This window comes from Helicoverpa zea, chromosome 21 (assembly GCF_022581195.2).
Source record: "Helicoverpa zea isolate HzStark_Cry1AcR chromosome 21, ilHelZeax1.1, whole genome shotgun sequence".
NCBI lineage: Eukaryota > Metazoa > Arthropoda > Insecta > Lepidoptera > Noctuidae > Helicoverpa > Helicoverpa zea.
Window position 1 is genome coordinate 7,226,853 of NC_061472.1, and position 20,708 is coordinate 7,247,560.

Here is a 20,708-nt window from a genome sequence, read left to right on the forward strand (position 1 = left end):
ATAAAGTTAAAATTAATTAATAGTTAAACATTACGTCGACATCCGTTTGATTGGTAAACAAAAAAAAGTTGCCAGATATCAAATAACTATTGAAAATTACGTATTTTAATCAATAGAGTAATCGATATCAAAACAAAACAGTTATTAAAAATAAAAAAATACAATTATTTTTAATTATTATTCTAACTATATTCATGATAAGTCTATATTGTTGAACAGATAAGATAAGATAGATAAGATAAGAGCGATTTTAAATTAAAATAAAAGCCTTACGTAATTTAAAAACTTAAATCGATTTATTAATGATTAAATATAATTGCTCTGGCAACATTTACTTGCGCATGTCACATCACTTTGACGTTCGTTCGTTGTGTGTTCGTGATTGCTTTGTATAATACGTTGAGTTTTGAATTCCGTATTTACTTAGTTATTATTTACGATACGTGCCTTTCTGCTACCACCGAGTTGAGCTAATAAGTTCCTCGCGTACTTACTTTATGTTTTGTGAGATAATTGACTCCTCTTTGTGAGATATTGACTCTAAGTGCTTGACTCTTGTTTGTGCTGTTCTTTGTGAGATAAAGTGCTATTCTTGGAGAACAATTTGACTCTTAGTGAAATCCTTGTGTGATATTGAACTCCCGAACTGTTTTTGTCAGAACTATGTCTACCCCAGCCAGAAGTCGGGCACACCGCCTGTCTTACCGACGCTGTATTAACTGTTCCCTTTTACTAGCGTCTAATTTACGCCGGTATACAGTTGAGGAGTTGAACGAGCAAATGACAGTTCTTCTACGAACTTGGACAACGCCTACACCTGTAAGTTATCGTGTGCATAAACAATAATAATTATTGTGGACAATATAAATATAGTGGTTAAATGCATTATGCAAACTCAAAATAACATTTGATTAGAGTAAACTTAGCACTGTAAACTTAGTTCTTTATGAGAGTTTATGTATTTACAAGTTTAAGCAGTTATAAATATAGAATAGTATAGAATATAATCTTTTCCAGGTAACGTCAGATGATATCCTATGTATTGAATGTTATTTGCTGTTGCAAGAAAGGATATTGTCAAATATAACTGGATCCCACGAGGATATATCACCTGCATATGGTCACTTAAATGTTTGTTATGGATGTGGTATCTCTGTTGCAAGTCGGAGAACCCACAGAGTTGAGTTAGACTGTCCACAACGTAGCATGATTTTAAGATGGACTTTAGCACATCTGGTGAGTATTATTTAATAACATTCTGTATCATCACGCCTATAATCCCCAATCACAAGCGTGACGACGATTAGGCAGAGGTGTACCTAACAGTACACAATACATTTTGTCAGTTATGTTCTAAGTAATAACGGTGAGACCATGCAATCAACCAGGCACAAACCCAGTATTCCAGGCTCTTCTGGTTACTACTCATGAAATCTTAATGGAAATACCCAGAAACCCAATCCTGGAACTGAACCTGAGATCTCATACCCTGCAATTGTGTTTAACATTTTCTAAATAATGTTTCAGAAAAAATGCTGCATAGTTTATTTCTAATTGATGCTATTTTTATTCATATGCTTGCACAATAACAATATAGGGTTTGGTACCTATTCTGATATTCACTAATACCAACTATTTCATTTTAGGTTCCACATTTACAAAAAGTGTGCATTCCTTGCTGGTTAGCAGCAACTCGGGAGACGAGACGTTTGGAGGTTCAAGATTCAAACAGACCTGCAAGGGTCATGGATGCAGCTCTATCTTCATTAGAAGACCCCGAGATACCTGAACCACCTCCAATGCCAGCTCCAACATCTCAACCACAACAAGCATTACGAGTTCAATCTAAGATTAACTCACAAAAGTATAAACGAGTTGCTGCAGCTTCTCGTCACTGTATGTTTGTAGGCTGTGATAATGATGAACGTCTTTTAGTACCTATGACTATAAAGGAACTGTTGTTATTGCAGTACAATATATATATACCTTTAAATGCTAGAATCTGTCATCACCATTTATATAGCAATCAGTGGGATGAACTGACTACCAACCTAAATGACTTTACTAGCTTTCAAGTTGATGATATATTTTCCATACTGGAAAGAGCTTCTCAAAGAAGTTTAGATTTTAATAATATTGCAGCAATGGATGCACATTTACGCCATTATTGGCTGGGACTTACAGAGATGCAGTTTAATGAAATATTAAATAGCCTTCCTACTTTACATAATAAGGTTAGAAATCCTAGCCTTGCATTAAGCACATTTCTTGTTAAACTTAGGACAGGGGACAGCAACCAAAGACTGGCAACTCTTTTTCAATTGCCACGATCTACATTAGAAAAAAAAATGAACATTGTTAGGGAATGTTTAAAAGAACATTTTGTACCAATGCATTTGGGAGTTAATCACACTAATATACAAAATGTGGCCTCACGTAACAGGACTATTCCTGAAGGTCTATTCGGAGACAGTAGCATGGCTCCAGATTCTAAACCTGCTATTGTCATATGTGATGGTACATATGTTTATGTACAGAGTAGTAGTAACTACAAATATCAGAAACAGACATATAGTCTACACAAATATAATAATTTGGTTAAACCCTTTTTAATCACATGTTGTGATGGATATATTTTAGAGTGCATTGGACCATATGAAGCAACAAAAAATGACTCGACAATCATGAGTGATCTATTTCGTAATGAAAGTGGTCCAATGCGCTCATTTTTTAGACAGGGGGATGTCTTTATATTGGATAGGGGATTTAGAGACGTGATCCCTGAACTCCAAAGCTATAATTATAAAACATACATGCCTGAGTCATTATTGGAAGGTGAATTTCAATTGACCACTGACCAAGCAAACAAGTCTAGGTGTGTGACTATGTGTAGATGGGTAGTTGAAATTGTAAATGGTCGCATCAAAAGAGACTACAAACTGTTTCGACAAGAATATTTTAACAGAGCATCAACACACCTTATGGATGATTTTAAAATTGTTTGTGCCCTTTTGAATAAATTCCACCCAACAATTGAAGATAGACCTGACGCTGCAGAGTATGTGCAAATTGCTCAGGCGAGATTAAACAGTAGTAATTATTTGGGGGAATTTATTCGAAGGGATAACATCAATAGGAGACGTACGGTTTTCCAAAACATAGACAGCAATGCTCCCCATTTAGATCATTTTCCAAGATTAACTTTAGATGATTTAAGAAGATTTGCATTGGGATCTTACCAATTAAAACAGGCTAGATCCTATTATGGGGAGCACATAAGAAGTAATGGTACTTATAATGTTGAAGTAAGCAATGATGTCTTGGAAGAGGATTTGCCCTTAATATTGGGTCAAAATAATTATTTAATTAGGACTAGAATTAAGTCCCGCCATGTGAGCCATAAAACATATTACTCTTATTTGTTGATAAGTAGAGATGAAGATCGGGCAAATTCTTTAGAAAGTATCATTGCTTACTATTGTAACTGTCTAGTGGGTAACCGTACGGTAGGGTGTTGTGCTCATACTATGACAGTATTGTGGTATTTAAGCTGGGGCCGCTTCAACAATGTGAGTGCTCCAGCTCAATCTTTGGACGAAATATTTTATGAAGAATAAATAGTTTATTCATGTTTTGTTTTTTTTTTTATTTCCCTTGCTATTACTAAAATAATAATAACTATCAATAACGGTAATTATGAGTCTATACTAATATTATAAAGAGGAAAGATTTGATTAGGTAGGCTATAATTTATCCGGGTATGGAAAGGTGTTCCCGGGGACGCGGGTGTAACCGCGGGAAACACATAATAACAATTCCATTACTTTATGCATAAATAGAGACATAATTCCATGGTACTGCTATTTACAGTACATATTTCTATGCTCATAGTGATCTATAGTCCATGTCAATTTCTAATTATAACCTATATTCTTAAAACAGAAAAATAATGATATCTCTTGAACCAGGGTGAATAAATGAAAAAAGGTTTCTGATTATGAAAATGCAATGTTTTTCCTATTAGTTAAAATAAAAATCTTCAGGGCACAAACATTTTTCACTGGGACCCAACTTCCCTTACAAAACGGGCAATCTCCTTTTGAAAAAGAATGTGCCAAAAACTAAATTAAAAGAAAAGATAAAAATGTTTTTAGACATATTTGTGGATTATCCTTTCACCTGCGATATCCACAAGATAGAATTAAGAAATGTTTTTGAAAACATTACAATAAATATTTTGGTATATAGTTGGTGCCGCTCAATTAATCGAATTTTATCAGGTAAAATCCAATATCGTGATGAGGATGATGAAACTAAACTTTCAGCACAAATTTATTACAATAAACATAAACATAAGTAAATATGATTTTTATTTAATTCCAGGTCGCCTACTAAGTACTTTCTAAATGTTCCTACATAACGTTGTTCTGTTGAGTTGTAGTAATCTGTGTTGTATTTCCATATTTCAATAAATAACTATTTTCTACATTCTGTGGCTATATTTTGTAAGTACGTACGTATGAACAAATTCCCCTAGAATATCTATAGACGGTTATTCGTCATCTCGACACACTAAACTCACCACGAATGTGTCGAGTTGGTGAAACTCAAAATTTGTACATTTATCATGTCGTCAACTCGCCACGTCAAGATTTTAATTCGTGTCCAGTTAGTGAAACTTAGATTTTATCACTTTTATGTTTTCGCCAAGTTTGGGAATCAACTTTTCGCGTTTCAAACGTTTGCAAAATGGACGTTCAGTGGCCGATGATGTTTGTGACACAATGTATCCAGTTGGCGAAAACATAAAAGTGATAAAATCTAAGTTTCACTAACTGGACACGAATGAAAATCTTGAGTGGCGAGTTGACGACATGATAAATGTACAAATTTCGAGTTTCACCAACTCGACACTTTAATGGTGAGTTTAGTCTGTCGAGATGACGAATAACCTGTAGACAATACTGATGTATACATGTGTGTGAAATGGGATGTACGCACACATAAACAATTTGTTTCGGCAGACGATACCAGATGGCGCTTCAAAAATCGTTTGAAGGTTGCAGAAAAAAATCGAAGTGGGTTCTCTATTCCCAATCTATTTACTATACTCTATGATTGATACCTATACAGACAATATTCAAGACAAGTTTTATTTCTGTTTTTATACTAGATTTTATTCGCAGCATTCATGTAGCTGAAACGCTTATATTCTTGTGCTTATTATACATAATTTAAAAAATACATCAACATGGTTAAAATAAAGTGAACATGACTTCCTTCATGTCGGATGTTGAGTGTTGACAATAGCCAGAGTTACGAAGTTACCTTGTACGTTTAATCTCAGTTTGAACATTATGGCACAGTGTTGTTGATAATAAAATGACCGAGAAGGGTTTCGAAGGCGATCAAGTGTCGCCGTCTTGGGATATCGCTGGTCCATCATCTCTGGCAGCCATCCTGGATACTGTGTTTACATCTGCAACTTCTGACAACCATCAGAGAAATGGTAAATACTTATGTATAGCAGTCTGCTTGAGCTCCACGTAGTTTATCTCCCTGCTAGTCCTGTTTAAATAAGGAATAATATCAGTAATGGGTATTTCCTTGAGTCATGCAGTACTGTAATATATAAATAAATACAGTATGTTCTTTTGTGCAATATTGATATGAAAATGTGAAACGTAGGATTACTTTTGATTATGGATACAAGTTTATTCCTAACTTTAATTTAAATAAAATGCATATATGTTGATGAAATGCATACATTCTAAAAATAGAACAAACTCATACTTATAATTTATTAGTAATCAAGAACTGAATTGTTCACTTATTTTATGGAACAAATCCGTCAGAATTTTGATATTCTTTCTTTCTACAGAATATGCATAAAATACTTTTTTCCCAAAAAAAATAAATAATATTTAGTTACAAAGAGACTCACAAACATTTTGGAAATGGTCCTTGCTAAGTTTGTAAGCCATATCAAGTAGTTAGTTATTTTGCCTGTTATTTATACTGCTCATAGAGGCAAAACTAGCTGTTTTAAAGTTTCACCCATGTCCTAAGGAAACTACCTTACTGGAATAAAATATAGTCTACATATGTTACTCGCAAATACCCTAGTTTCCCGACAGAGAAATAATTTTTCAAATAGGTCCACTCATTTCAGAGCCACAGAGGGTACAAAACAAACAAAAGAATGTTTCCTCTCTACTATATTAGTTTAAAGCATATATCACTGTTGGTTAGAGATTAAACTGGCTAAGTCCGGTTATATTTAATTTTTCCATAGAAGATAATAATCCAAACATAATATTCATGTTACAAAAAACTGCTTTTATCGTTCCCCTTCCTTATCCCTATTTTTATTAAGGGTCATCACAGCTTGCTTTCTTCTTCAATGCCTTCCTGACAAATTCAAGTCAACAAAATTTCTGTTCTACTTACACACTCTTTTTTATTAAAGCCTCTACACAAGTGTGTATCAACTCGAGTTGATATTTTTAGCTAAATGGGAACCTAACTATGCAATTAATTGACAATAATGCCTGGTGGCATTAATTCCACCAATGTAACCATTTTTATAAATACTAAACTAGAATGAGGATTTTTTTACACACAGCGCATACCCACAAGACCCAAACTTATTTATTCTTTATTGCACACTTAACAATAAATATATAAAGAATAAAGACAGTTTATGTACAACGGTGAGCATAACCCAGAATTGACTTAAGACAGTTTATATTGTTATCTATTTCAGAACAAATGGAGTGTGATGCTCTGTTTGCAGAAAGCGATGATGAAGTAGAAGTGCTACCCACAACAACTGAACCAGCTGCCGTTGTCCCCACGGCAACCGAAACAACTACCACTGAACAAACACCAAAACCTGTGTCATCAAATTATGTTAACTCAACAACACCCAACCAACCGTATGAAGTGAACCTGTCATCTTCACACCCATCTGACTCACACACTCCAGTCCCTGAAGAGTATCAACCCTTACCAGACAGCTCTAGTTCACTGGATTACTCTTTTGCCACCAACAACCCTGACAGTACTGACGGCAATGGCCAGAGGAGACTCCCAGACATAAACATCCGTTATCAGCCTAAACCACAATCACTAAACCAACACGGATATTTCTATCCAAACTATGCACATTATCCTAGCTTACAGCCACCCAGAGAATATGGGCCGCCTTTTAATAATGTTATTGTTCTTAATGACAACAGAAACTTCCCGATACCTCATCCATTGCCCTATGCAATGTCTAACGGCATGCAAATGTCTGACAATCATCCAGAATATGAATATTTACACCCCCGGTCAAATGTTTACAACCAAGGCCCCACTGCAGCAGATAATGCTAATCAGCGAGACCTAGAACGGCCCAGTCGCAAACTCAACATTTCTCCTCGTAGGCGACATTCAAAAGAGAATGAGGTTCCAAACCTAATAGAGGTCAGTTCAGAAGAAGAAGATAATGTTGCCTCGCCCAGAAAAAAGCAATGTGACAGTGGTGCCGGGTATCAGCCTACAAATGGGAATGGGAGCGGTACAAGTAATGGAACAAGTGGGCCGCCTGCGGTTGAAGTCAAAGAAGAGCCAGGCAGTCAACCTTCTAGACCTGGTGTATCATATGTTAATAATCTACATTTGCCAACTGTAGACAACCGTACAACAACAGTGCAAGTTAATACCGCGACTGTAAAAAAGCAAATAAAAAAAGAAAAGCGTGAAAATGAAGTTGAGTGTGAATGCGGTCCGAGCTTGGAAGAGTCAACGGAGCCCTGCCCTGCTGAAACGACAGCAGAGGGCTACAGACCATGTCAGAGCCAACAAACCCGATGTCACGGGAACAGGACCATTGACCAGTCTACTAGTAACTCAGGCACTTGTGGCGAGCCTCCAAGTTGTAGGGTAAATGTGAAACGAGAGCCTTGCTATATAAAACAAGAATATTCCCCTAATCAGGACGAAAATTTGTCATTGGTAAGCACTATTAAAACAGAAACAGTAGAACCTTGTCAAGTAAAAATAGAGCCTGGTACAACTGCAAGTGTTAATGAAAATGTTGAAGTAAAAACTGAGCCTGACAATGCAAGAAGATGTTGTAAAGTAGATGGTGCTGGCGATCGCAGACCTAAGGAGAGTTCTCCTCAGCCGGGGACTAGTTCGGGGAGGCAGGCAACTGATAACAGAACCAATACTCAGGTTTGTGATTCTGAAGATCTATTTTTCTTGCTGGAACGTGATTGTTATATGTGTGCTCTGTGATACAGGACTCGCGAGGGAATGACTCAGTGCCGCCTGGTAACGTGTTGGCGGCACCGGACTTGCAACTGGACTGGGTGTCCGACACCAGCTCAGATGATGGCGTGATGCTCGTAGGAGACGACAACAACTCAGTAAGTATTGCGGAAATGACGACATTTTCAGAAAATAAACTGGGACACTTGAAGACTTGGGACTTGACACAGTGATATTTTTCCACGATGTCCTTAATTTAGCCCTGAACTTAGTAGTACATTAAAAAGAATTAGCTGGAAATTCCATAAGTGTTCCAAAGATAGTGTGAATGCAGTGCCGGAAGCAAGTCCATAGCGGATTTTCGTTTCTTTCTAAGCACAGATTGGTTGGTTGTGGACGCAGTTTCGACCACGTCCCGTGGGAATTCTTCCCTCTTTATACGTATGCTAGTTGCCCACCCTTGCTGCGTTTCGGTAATAGAGTTATATTATAGCTTATTTTCTTGTATGTCTCTACCAGACCTCGGGACTATAAAGTCCCGGATTTTTGGGAGGCGAACGTGGGGCCGAAGCCAACACGCTGAAGCCCTTTTGAGACAACTTTAATGAAATGGTGACACAAAACCGACGATTATCCCTGTATACACTATAGAAATGTACCCAAGGACAATCCCCGGTTCTGTGCTAAACTATTGCTAACTATGGGTGAAAACTACTTGGGCTATTGTGATGGGATGCTAGTGGACTAGGAATGGGGAAACTACGGGAACTATGGCACCTGCCGGTAACAATGTAATAAATACACGTAAAAATGGCAGGTGGAGACTCGCCACCTCACTTACTGGGCCCCCGGGAATCAGTCGCTAAATCGCAACAAGGGGGCAACAGGTACATGAGCGGCTGAAGGGTGAGGATACCTCGGCGGACTTTAAACGCAGATCACGCGCTCCCTGTGGGTCCAGCATCACCGGCCCACTCGCCACTTACCACGAGGCACCTACCCTCCGAGCGGGCTGCTAACCCTACTCTAGCGACTCCACTCTGACCGGCCGGTGAAGGCAAGCCAAGAGGCGGGAGACCTATCCCCCGTCATGCTTCACTCCGGCAAGCCGGAGATGGGGGACAGTATACTCTCCCTGGAGCACTCGGATATATAGCCCCGCGGGGTCGCTACTCCCCGTCATCCGCCTCAGATGCCCTGCGGGGCTTATAGCTTATATTATTAGTGTTTCACTACTATATTATGCATGTATTGTACACATAAAACTTCCTCTTCAAACACTCTATCTGATAAAAAACATGAAAATCGGTTGCGTAGTTTTGAAAATTTCAGCTTATAAAGGGACGGAGGGACAAGGATATAGGGACAGAGAAAGCTTTTTTGTTGTATACTATGTAGTGATGTATTGTAATAATTGTCAGCAGCAGGAGGTGATTGACCTGACGGGGTCTCCGGGGCGGGTGCCGGGATGCCCGCAGCCGGGCGACCCCCAGGGCAACGTGTGGACCGGGTCAAGGACCATGCTGGGCATGCCGCGCAGATGCAGCTACCCGCCACATCTCGCCCACAGCGACATACCGCCGCACGCGCATATTATGCGAACCAGGTTATTGACCTTTCGATCATTTTAACTTAGGAATACACACACATTCGTCTCATCTCCCGAGCCTTTTTCCCAACTATGTTGAGGTTGGTCCGAATGCGGCTCAGTACCAGTGTTTAACAAGGACCGACTGCCAATCTTACCTCTTCAACCCAGTTACCCAGGCAACCCAGTTACCCGGGCAACCCAATACCCCTTGGTTAGATTGGTGGCAGACTTACTGACTTCTGACTACCCCCCAAGATAATACTTAGAAAGTACATACTAACTTAGATAAGTTGTATTGGTACTTGTCTAATGCTTGAGATATTGGTTTTTTCCCCACTAATGTCTGTTTTTTTAATCTCGTAGACTAAATTGACACTTTCAAATGTGAAATTTACAAATAATGTTGCCAGCTTTTTTGTATAGTGCTGTACTTACGATACCGGTTTGTTGAATCGTAACTTTCTATATATAATAGACGAATTTAATTTTCATTCAAAGTTTTAAATTTAAAATTCACGTAGGGCACACGGCTGCACGACGTGCTACAAACTGCCAGGGACATCTGACCACGCAATACCATGCGTAATCATCAAGGATAAGCACATTATTTTAGGACAAGTTATTGTAAAAAAACGATACTTTATTTTATTACCGCTAAGTTTCGGTTGTGCCACATCACTATTTTTTAAGAATTGCAAATAACGGACAACACTCGTAATGTCAGTTTAGTCTACGAGATTATAAAACAGACTATAGGCCACCACGACTTTTATATACACACATTGTGACATAATATGTTATTGTGCATCGTGTAGAGTCCGCGTGGGCCCGTGCACGGGCTGCCGGCGCTGCTGCTGCGGGCACGCGGGCTGCGCGTGCTGCGGCGTGGCGCCCCAGCAGCCGCACCCGCCGCCGCATGCGCACCCGCCGCACCACCACCACCACGCGCCGCCCGCGCACAGTCTGTATCTTCTTTCTCTTAGATTCACTTGTAACTATGTATGTTTGACTGCCTCGTTGGTCTAGTGGTCGCAAGCGCGGCTGCTGTGCTCGACGTCTCGGGTTCGATTCCCGGGTCGGGCCGAAATCGCTTTGTGGGTTTTCTTAAACTTTCCCATCGAGTTATGAGAGTGAAGGAATAGGAAGCTGTGTCTGCGCAAATGCTCGTGCACTATAATATGTCCTGCGCAGCTGGCGGATCTCCTTATATGAGAACAGCCGCCGTGGCCGAATCGGCCGTGGACGCCATTATACAACAAACCCAAGATACACGTCAACGTCTCAAAAACGTCCCCACCAAATGAGCGCAACATTCAGAATTGTGCGCTCAGTTGCTTTGTCCTAGCCGACCACTTCGGTCGTAAAAGTTTATTGCTTTATCTACAGTGTTTTATTACAAAATAACAAGTTCACGTAAAGTTGAACTTGAAATAACGTATGCTTGTACCTTATAGAAAGAGACAGAATTAGTGTTCGGGGACACATTCGAGCGTTACTTTTATTCGAGACTGTGCATCTTGGGTTTTTGTATGTCAATGATTTACACGCTTATATTAACTTCACTTGTAACTATGTAAGAAAATCTTGGAATCTTAATTTGACCCACTTCCCGGTCTCCCGATTAGGTTGAAATTTTGCACACGCTCTGTGTTCTGATGACAATACATGACTAGCTAAGAAACGTCATTACAAATCCAATATGGCGGCCTCCCCAAAATGGCGAACTAGCTGTTTGATATCCACCCCCGTGATATGGGGGGGTACCTACTCTGATTTAAATAGTATTTATTTTAAAGTTTTATTACATATTTTTTTATATTTCCTTTATTTTTTTAAGTTTCATTTGCAAAAAATGTACCTACAGTGATTTATGTAATTGACTTTTGAAGTCGTGTAAATCAAACAAACAAATATAAAATAAAAGTATGAAATCGTGCATTTCTCAGTGGGTGAACGTCAGCGGCGAGACGTCATGTCGGCGGTAGCTCCGCCCTATCTAGTGCACGAGCGACTCTGGCAACGGCAACACCACATGATGGTAAGTGCACAATTGTAAATATGGCAACATATTCATTTGCTATGAACCGTTTTCCCGCGATGTCACTTATACACTCACACTTCGCGCCCGTACCGGGATAAAATGTACGAAGTTACTCCGGAAGCGTGTAGTTTTGCAACAGTGAAAGAATTTTTCCAAACAAAAGAAATGTTTCCTCTTTATTTTACTACCTAGTATAGATAGCTTGTCAATTTAGTTAGTGACACTCCCATGAATCACGCGGGATGGCGGGTACATTACGACTCTTGAATTCAAACAATGATATCGAGGCGCATGGTAATAACGCACCACTACCAGTCCTGTCCTACCTACGTTCACCGCTATCCATGTATCATGAGAGTGTCCCTTACGAATTAGAGAAACTACACTTGAGAGCAATAAAATCGCACACCCTAGATTTTGACCAAAAACAGTGGATATTCTTAAAACTCTTTGGTTTAAGTAAATGAAAGGTATTTTTAATAAAAATACACACTTTGTTTAAAATGTCATGTAAAAAGAAATTCATTTTCCTGGAAGTTACGCGCAAAAACATCAAAACAACAAAATTCCTCGAATTAACTCGTTTCAGGTAGGCACTACTTGCGCCCCTTCTCGCAGGTATAAAAGTGTCAGTTAAAGGTTTTTTTAAATCATTTGTGCACTGAGTTCTAACGTGATAACCCCTCTTGTGAATACATACGGAAAACTTTGAAAAACATGGACACGACACCTGCAGAGGCTGCTCAAGTTATAGCCTTGTTGGAAACTGGGCAAAATCAAAGTCAAGTCGCTCGACAGTTGAATTTAAGTCGATATTCAGTTCGACGTGTATACCAGAGGTTTCGAGAAACTGGAGGCTATATTCGGCGACCAGGATCAGGCCGCCATCGTACTACATCAGACCGTGATGACCGCTTTCTAGTGACAAGATCTTTGCGAAATCGACAGCTGAACGCGGTTGAGCTAGGACAGCAGCTTCGAGAAGTACGCAATGTCAGCATAAGTCGGTGGACAGTCAGAAGACGATTGTCTGAAGCGGGGTTGACTGCACATCGACCCGCAAATGGTCCGAAATTGACCACAGCCCACCGACAAGCCCGGCTTCAATTTGCCCGAGAACATTTAAATTGGACGTTCGATCAGTGGAGGGCAGTTATGTTTTCCGATGAGTGTAGAATGACTTTACACGGCCACGATGGACGCTCAAGAGTCTATAGAAGGTCATCAGAGCGATTTTCACAATGCTGCATTAGCGAACGTGTCGCTTATGGCGGTGGATCGTGTATGTTTTGGGGTGGCATAATGCTCGATTCCAAAACCGACATTGTCTTCATTACTGGGGCCAATACTGGCCCTAGATCGAGAGGATTAACAGCCCAGCGATACGTGGAAGAAGTCCTCGAACATCATGTTAGGCCGATTTCGTGGCTTATGGGGGAAGAATTCCTACTTATGCATGATAATGCCAGGCCACATGTTGCTAGGACAGTTCGCGATTACTTGGAAGACGTCAGTATTAACGTGATGGAGTGGCCAGCTCGTAGTCCTGATCTCAATCCTATCGAGCATGTATGGGATAAGCTGAAAAGGCGTGTTCGAGCAAGAAGTCCAGCTCCCACACATCTCCAAGCGCTGCAATCAGCCATTGAAGAAGAGTGGAACGGTATACCACAAGAGTTCATAATTAAGTTAATACGGTCGATGAAAAACCGTCTAAGAGCCGTAATTAGAGCTAGAGGGGGTAACACTCCATATTAATAAAGATTTTATTGAAAATGTATTGATTTGTTTCAATTCAATGTCTTGTCCGCTAAATGCAATAATCACAACTTTACATGCAAGTTTCATTTTATCTCCTGAAAGATCCTTCTGAGCATCTTACATGCACTTCAGTGGTATCGTTGGAAAGGTAATGAAATAATCTTTAAGTGTCCATTGCAATTTAATAATTTTTTAGCAATTATAATAAGAAAATCCAGCTTTTTTTGTTAAAATCCGGAGTGTGCGATTTTATTGCTCCCGAGTGTATATTGTTACTAACATTATGGATCTTTTAGTTGTCCGATTAAATAAAAAATAAATAGCCTGTACTATTTTCTTGGTATGAATTTTTAGCCTTGGAATATGCCGTGGATAGTAAAGTTATACCTATAGGCAGATGAAGCATAGCTTAGTTTTTTTTCTTTTCGAAATAGTAGTAGTACTTGAATCTTTTTGCCTGGCTTTAGTGTTTTAAAATTTTTGTTGCTATTTGTAGTTTGTTTTTTCTTTATAAGAACACTACTTACATACAATAGACACGTGGTGGCGGGATCTTATATCGGCTTAGAAGAAAGAAAATAAAATAAAAGGGCAGACCACAAAACCATGGCTAACATACACAACTCATGGTTTGTCATGTATATCTCAAACTACTACTACACTTAAAACTTACAACAATATCTTCGTCATATTTAATAACGTCGGATAAAACAGCAATAAAGGCAAATGAAACTCAAAAAAAAATAACCATGTCACTTAACTAATAGTCTATCTACCACTTGCAGTGGTAATTGGGTTATTTTTTTTAACTTTTGCGTTCGGTCTTGACTATCGTCACGGGTAGCCAGAAGCCAGTAAGTCTGACATTAGTCTTGGTAGTCCAAGGATTATTGGGTTGCCCAGGTAACTGGGATGAGGAGGTCATATATTTTTTCCACAAAATATTTCCAGCCAGTTATCATACCTGTCCCTTAAAAACTATCACGTTAAACCTCAACATGAATGAAGATATTCGTATGAAGGAATAAGGCAGTACAATGGGTATGGTGTTGTATTTGCAGGAGCTGCAACGGCGCACCATGATGGGCGAAAGCTTTCCGCCCAGCTTCGTGCAGTACCCGCCCGCGCCGCCCCCGCCCACCACTGTGCTCGCTGTATACACTATACTTATTATACCGACACTTGCTAACACTATTATTATACCAACACTCACTAACACTATATTAAGTAGAGTCATTTAGTATACTAACCTCCCCACTCAGAGACATTTAATGGTTACTTAAGCTATTCCTTAGTGAAGGATTTGTATGACATTCCGTCACTAAGGAGTGACTTAAGTAATCATTAAATGTCTCTGAGTGGGCAGGTAACACTTTATGTAGAAGCATTTTAGTATAACAACTTTTGCTAACACTTTATTTAGATTCATTTAATGTACCAACCAACACTTGCTGACACTTGTAGAATACTTTATTATACTAAAACTTAATGTAGAATCATTTATTATGGTAACACTTTATGTAGTAACATTTAGTATACCAACACTTGGTAACACTAAGTAGAATACATACTTCATTATACGAACACTTGCTAACACTTTATTTATAATTTATTATATTTTATTATATCCTAATACTTGTAAAATATTACTGTATTAACACTTGGTCACACTATGGAGATTACTTTTTTATACCATCACTTACTAACACTTTATTTAGGAACTTTAAGTTTTGTTGCATTTTTTTTTATTATTGCATTTGCATGTGAATTGTGGGTTCGACTCCCAACAAATTCTTGGTAGATGTTATTTATTTGGTTCGTTCCGACAGCCAAGAGAGAGGTCCAGTTATATGACTATTTCTTTAACACACTGATATCTTAGAAACCAATTTATCATGTTTATCTAAAATCGCTCAATTTTTAACTAACATAACGAAAGATGATAATTTGTCATTGGTATTTCAGTTCCCTGATGAATTGGAACAACGTGACATCGCAGCACCACCCCCGCCGCCGCCTATGATGCTGTGAGTAATTCTGTCCACGAATAATATTAATTGTTACACTTGCATTTTATATCAACATCTAATATATTTACCATTTATGTATTTATCATACTTTACTGGCCTAATTGATATTTTGGTGGCGAGCATTTCATTACAATCCACGGTCTATATTGACTAACAACAAACATTAGTAACTTCGGTTTTGTGGCAAAATATCGATAGACTCGTACTGTCTAATTTGCTTTGAGGAATACGCGAAGCGAGAACACATGTATTCGCTTCTAGGCGGCGTCGAGCGGCGGGCCGGGTGATGGCGGCCCTTCGCGGCCCGAGTTCCGTCGCAACGAGGTATCAGCATTTATTCTACAAGCGATGCGTATTTACAAGTTCATTCAGCGCAATCTTACGTTCTACTTTATTCAACTATCTTCTCTGCGATTCTACAAGCATTTTTTTATATAACATTTCGTCAATATCTGCAACTTAAAAAAATAAAAATTCTTCGTTTTCAAGCCCTGTATGGTTGTCTCACAAAATGTAATGTTTTTTTTCCAGTGACAGGCAACATATACACCACCATATGCATCACTACATGCAGATGCACCCGTCGCCGCCGCATCTCCACATATCTATACAGCCGTCCTTCATGGTAAAATATTTTTATTTTATTTCACTTCATTTTATGCCGCATTAATTTTTCTCACATGGGCATGAATTGCAAGCACCTTTTTCCTTGAATTGCAAGGTCTTTTATGTACCAAGGGCCGCGGTAACACTTTCGAACAATCCCATAGCGCAATTCTGACAGGAGCGTTTCATGTGGTATATTCCCAAGCGCCTTGATTTTGTTGTTTGTCAATGTGTCAAACTCGAAGATTAACCTATTGTATGTCGGAGCGCAGATATACGCGAGACACAATTGATTTTCTATTGTTCTATTAGCGACATACAAGTAGATAATTCCCATAATGGTAGGAATTTTATATTGATGATATGCTGTTATCCCTCATCAGGGACATAGGTCTCGCAGAGGGTTTTGCCGCTCCTTTCGATAATGATCAGCAAGTTCGATGTGCTTCAAGCCCAGACCAGTAGAGCCAGCCTACTTCTGAACTCCGCGATTTTATAATAAAAGTAAATGAATTTTTGTTCATTGCCCATTGGTAGTAGGATAAAGAAAAATGTGTGGAGCAATTTGAGCCAATTCGCAATGTATGTATCTTTGCCGTGTATCACATTGGGAACAACTTTTTGAGGACTTTTTACGTTGCAGCCCTAATGGAGCGATTAACTTGTCTTGCCTAACAACGACAGTGACCTTTAGGCTGGTTTTCCACCAGAGATGTGCGAGGTAAATGTGACATGTGTCGTAAGAGGATTTGACCGGAGTGCACATTTCTCGTTTATTTTGTACGTAAAAAACTCGCTCCGCTAAGCCAGAGCTATGCCGAGCGAGGCTAGTTAAACGAAGTGATTCTATTGGCTCTTGAAAAACACATACCTCGCAACGCATTCTCGCACATCACTGGTGGAAAACCAGCCTTACTCGGTGGTTTTATGAAGTGTTTCGATGTTTGGTATGAAGCAATATGCGTTGAAGCAGGGCACGGGCGCCATGGCGGCGGCCATGGTGTACGCGGCGGAGACGGAGGCGGGGCGCGGCTGGCGGGGGCGGGGGGCGTCCCGCGCCGTCATCGAGAGCAACACCTACCGCCACGCCTACCGCCCCGCGCCGCTGCACCAGGACGAGAAGTGCACTATATGCCTCTCGCTATTCGAGGTCGATTCTGACTGCAGGTATGTTACATCCCCGATTTACACCTGATGGATTCTACAACAGGAGCGGTAACTGAGGTATTATCCATCATTTCGGACCTTGAACGAAATAGTCCTTATCCCACAGATTTTTTGTAGTAGAAAATAGGACACACTGATAGCAATAGTGCAACGCACTAGTTCCACAATAAGCCTGTCAGAAAATTCTAGTCACATATATAGACACAATATCGCTCCGAAATCTATCCTACAAAAATTGGCGGGAAGTCCGAAAACGGGCAGAAAGATATCTCAATAGAAAGATATCTCAATACTGGATGTATAAAGGTTCGTTTTTAATCGTAGCTTTCGGATATTTCAGGCGGTTACCATGCATGCATCTATTCCACATGGAGTGTGTCGACCAGTGGCTGAGCACCAACAAGCACTGTCCCATCTGTCGTGTCGACATCGAAACGCATCTCAACAAGGATGCTACTTTTTAAACATTCAAGTAAGTGACTTAATATTACCCCAACAGCCTTGGACACGAATGGGGATTAATTTATACTCTCTTATGAATCCTTTGATGAAAGATTCAGTTTAGCAACAAACTGATGCGGGTTTTATAATAGTGACAGTAAAGAAAACAATTAATATTGTTTAAAAGTTTCTTATTGTCTAGGGCACTAACTAGATTATATATACAGGTAATTTTGATAGCAGATTCACTATGATGTGTTTCCCTCTTTAACAAATTTTTAATGAAGTTCCTATGGAATTTGAAAAGCAAATCATACTCGTAAAAATTTCGTATATAACATTTATCCAATTAGCAAGTTTGCATGAACACAAACAAGAAAGTAATCACTAGCTTGAATAAAAATTAATGTAAATCATAATAAATGGAATATTTATATACAAGCCACTAAGTACTACTTGATCTATGCTAGAATTAGTTACATCTATGAAAGTCTATAGGTTTGTGAGCTTAAGTGAGTTGTAACGAGTGACAAACAATGTCAGGTCTGCAATGTCTTCTTCTCGTTCTTGATTTCATGTTTGAGTTTGTCCTGCAGCTCCTGGGGCGCGCTGAGGATGGCCTGCTGCTGCAGCTCGAGGCTCTCTTGCTGCAACTCATGTGTCAGCTGCTTCTGTGCGTTGCACGTCCTGCAACACACACACACTACTGCCACTATATGTATATACACACAATATCAATTAACTATAAGAATATTTTTGTTTATAAAATTTTGTTACTTTATATCATTATTACAATGTTAGAAGTCAAAGAAGTGACTATTGTTGTTTTACATATTAATGCGCATATTTAATATTGAATGTGTATTAAATTTAATTTAAACAAAGCAATCTGTTAATTTTGAGCACTCCTAACTAAAAAAATATTATGTAAAAAATGAAAACATTGTAAAATATTTCTCATAAAAACATAACATGCTTTAATAAACTCATTTTTTTGTATAATTTTTTGTTTATTTATTTACCTGCATGCATGATCAATTCTCTCACATATTGCATCTGATGCGGCTATGTTTCCTGATAAGTATGAAATTTCTGCTGCAACTGTTGCTAACTTTTCTGCATAATCCATATAACCTAAAAAGCAATTGATTAGTATATTGGTAGATTAATCAACACCTTGACAAGCAGGAAGGGAAGCTTCACAAGACAAAACTACTGTCAAACTTACAAGATTGATGATAATATCTAAGCTTTACTAAAAGAGTATATCATGGCAGCTAATACTGGTATTTCTTAATTTTATGAACAGCATTTTAAATAAGTTGTAAAATCTATTGTCAAGCTTTAAGCATTCAGAATAAAGAAATAAATATGCGTTCAGTGATAAAATGTTTTGCTGTACTGTTGTGAGTTGTCATTGAGGCCCTTTCTGGAAAAAACCAGTGGGTATCAGATAGCCCTAGCCACATAAAATTCAGGTGCATCTAATAAGACTAGCCTACCCCAACATAGTTGGGAAGTCTAGGCAAATGGCCAATGGTTACTTACTAAACAAAGTGTGAAGGTTGTGTCGTAAGTCACACAGTGATCCCCTCACAGCAACCAGCTGGTCCCAGTGATGTGGAGGAGTGCCATCCTCGCCCCACTCCAGGGCTTGTTTCACCAGGCAGATCTCCCTAGTCAGTGCATCTCGTAGCCTATAATTAGTTACATTAACTTTCTAAGTGGTGAATGAAGCACGGAAATTCTCTATCTTGTTGTTAAAGGAGGGTGAAGAGAAGAAAATTTTAATTTCTAGGTTTCTTTGAGTGAGTCTGTTCAAATAACGCGTAAGCTTGCTTACCTTTCACTGGTATCTTGGATAGCAACTAACGTAACAGTCAAAAGTTGAGTTGCTGCGTTTACATTAATGGTAGTAGCTTGTCGAATTAAAAAGTCATGTTCCAGACTACCTGCATCCCACAGTACATCAAACTCTTTCTGTTTTTCGTCACAATAAGCCGTGGTTAACAGCCCCATAGTAACTGGAGCATAATTTCGAATTTTTGTGACAATGGTCTTACGCTGAGTTCGGAAGGCAGTCCTGAGAAAGGTCGAAAGCCCGTATCTAAACATTATGTTAGTGGGATGATCAAAGATAGTCTGGTACGAATTTTATAATATATTTTTACACCATTGTTCTTTTTTATAGGAGAAAAATTTGACAGCCGCCGAAAGAAATATTTGAGGTTATGTTTGTTCTGTTTTGATTTCTTTCACACTTCATTTTTTTGTTTTTGAATTTTGTCATCCTGTCAATGTCATGCCTAAACATAGATATAGAAAAGTAGATAGATTGGTTATCGAATGAATAGAGGCCACTGCAACCCATCGGGCTTCTGCAACCACCTTGATTTTGATCATAAAATCATTTTTCCGAATGTGAAAAGGCTCTAAAGCGCCGTACTCACTGGCTAGTAAAATCTTTCTGTAATTTCTCAAATTAAAGAAAACACCGATCATTTGCCCTGTGAGTAATTCTCATATAACTTCGTAATAGGCCAAATAATATATCATCATAGTCATCATCTTCTTGCCCTGTTCCCAAGTCTTTTTCTTCCATTCCTCTCTGTCAGACGTCATACTTAAATCCACTCCCTTCTGCTTCATGTCCTCTTTCAGGCAATCAATCCATCTTTTCCTCGGTCTACCTCTGCCTCTCCATCCTTCCACATTCACACTTAGCACACTCTTTGTAGCATGATTATAAAGCTGAAGAGTTTGTTTGTTTGTTTGAACGCACTAATCTCAGGAATCCGATTTGAACAATTAT

At 38.9% G+C, this 20,708-nt stretch overlaps 2 protein-coding genes across 8 annotated transcripts; one reads left to right on the forward strand and one right to left on the reverse strand.

Annotated features, from left to right (window-relative positions):
- Nucleotides 1–4,815: 4,815 nt before the first annotated feature.
- On the forward strand, nucleotides 4,816–18,898 carry LOC124640585. 7 transcript variants are annotated; one of them, XM_047178408.1, is made up of 13 exons: nucleotides 4,816–5,509; nucleotides 6,767–8,223; nucleotides 8,292–8,417; nucleotides 9,684–9,865; nucleotides 10,666–10,811; nucleotides 11,797–11,888; nucleotides 14,714–14,806; nucleotides 15,618–15,679; nucleotides 15,944–16,006; nucleotides 16,214–16,307; nucleotides 17,244–17,455; nucleotides 17,796–17,927; nucleotides 18,493–18,898. In XM_047178408.1, the coding sequence occupies exons 1-12, from the start codon at nucleotides 5,383–5,385 to the stop codon at nucleotides 17,917–17,919; spliced, it is 2,778 nt and encodes a 925-aa protein (XP_047034364.1). In that variant the 5' UTR covers nucleotides 4,816–5,382; the 3' UTR covers nucleotides 17,920–17,927; nucleotides 18,493–18,898. The 7 variants fall into 7 exon arrangements, with proteins under 7 accessions (XP_047034364.1, XP_047034363.1, XP_047034365.1 ...); XM_047178407.1 differs by having other exon boundaries at nucleotides 4,817–5,509; nucleotides 9,681–9,865; XM_047178409.1 differs by having other exon boundaries at nucleotides 4,818–5,509; nucleotides 9,681–9,865; nucleotides 17,259–17,455.
- Nucleotides 18,071–20,169, reverse strand: LOC124640587. The gene is made up of 4 exons (XM_047178414.1): nucleotides 19,740–20,169; nucleotides 19,445–19,593; nucleotides 18,919–19,030; nucleotides 18,071–18,583 (listed from the first exon to the last, which is right to left on the reverse strand). Exons 1-4 carry the CDS (start codon nucleotides 20,009–20,011, stop codon nucleotides 18,436–18,438), a joined length of 681 nt encoding a protein of 226 aa, XP_047034370.1. The 5' UTR covers nucleotides 20,012–20,169; the 3' UTR covers nucleotides 18,071–18,435.
- Nucleotides 20,170–20,708: the final 539 nt, after the last annotated feature.

Excerpts from the sequence above, each read along its gene's own strand:
- LOC124640585 (XM_047178407.1), top strand. The coding sequence starts at position 5,383 with ATGACCGAGAAGGGTTTCGAAGGCGATCAAGTGTCGCCGTCTTGGGAT. Across the intron at positions 11,889-14,713 it reads AACGGCAACACCACATGATG|GAGCTGCAACGGCGCACCAT; the intron begins GTAAGTGCACAA and ends TTGTATTTGCAG. Across the intron at positions 14,807-15,617 it reads CGCCCACCACTGTGCTCGCT|TTCCCTGATGAATTGGAACA; the intron begins GTATACACTATA and ends TTGGTATTTCAG.
- LOC124640587 (XM_047178414.1), bottom strand. The coding sequence starts at position 20,011 with ATGTTTAGATACGGGCTTTCGACCTTTCTCAGGACTGCCTTCCGAACT. Across the intron at positions 19,594-19,739 it reads ATCCAAGATACCAGTGAAAG|GCTACGAGATGCACTGACTA; the intron begins GTAAGCAAGCTT and ends AACTAATTATAG. Across the intron at positions 19,031-19,444 it reads CAACCTTCACACTTTGTTTA|GTTATATGGATTATGCAGAA; the intron begins GTAAGTAACCAT and ends ATTGCTTTTTAG.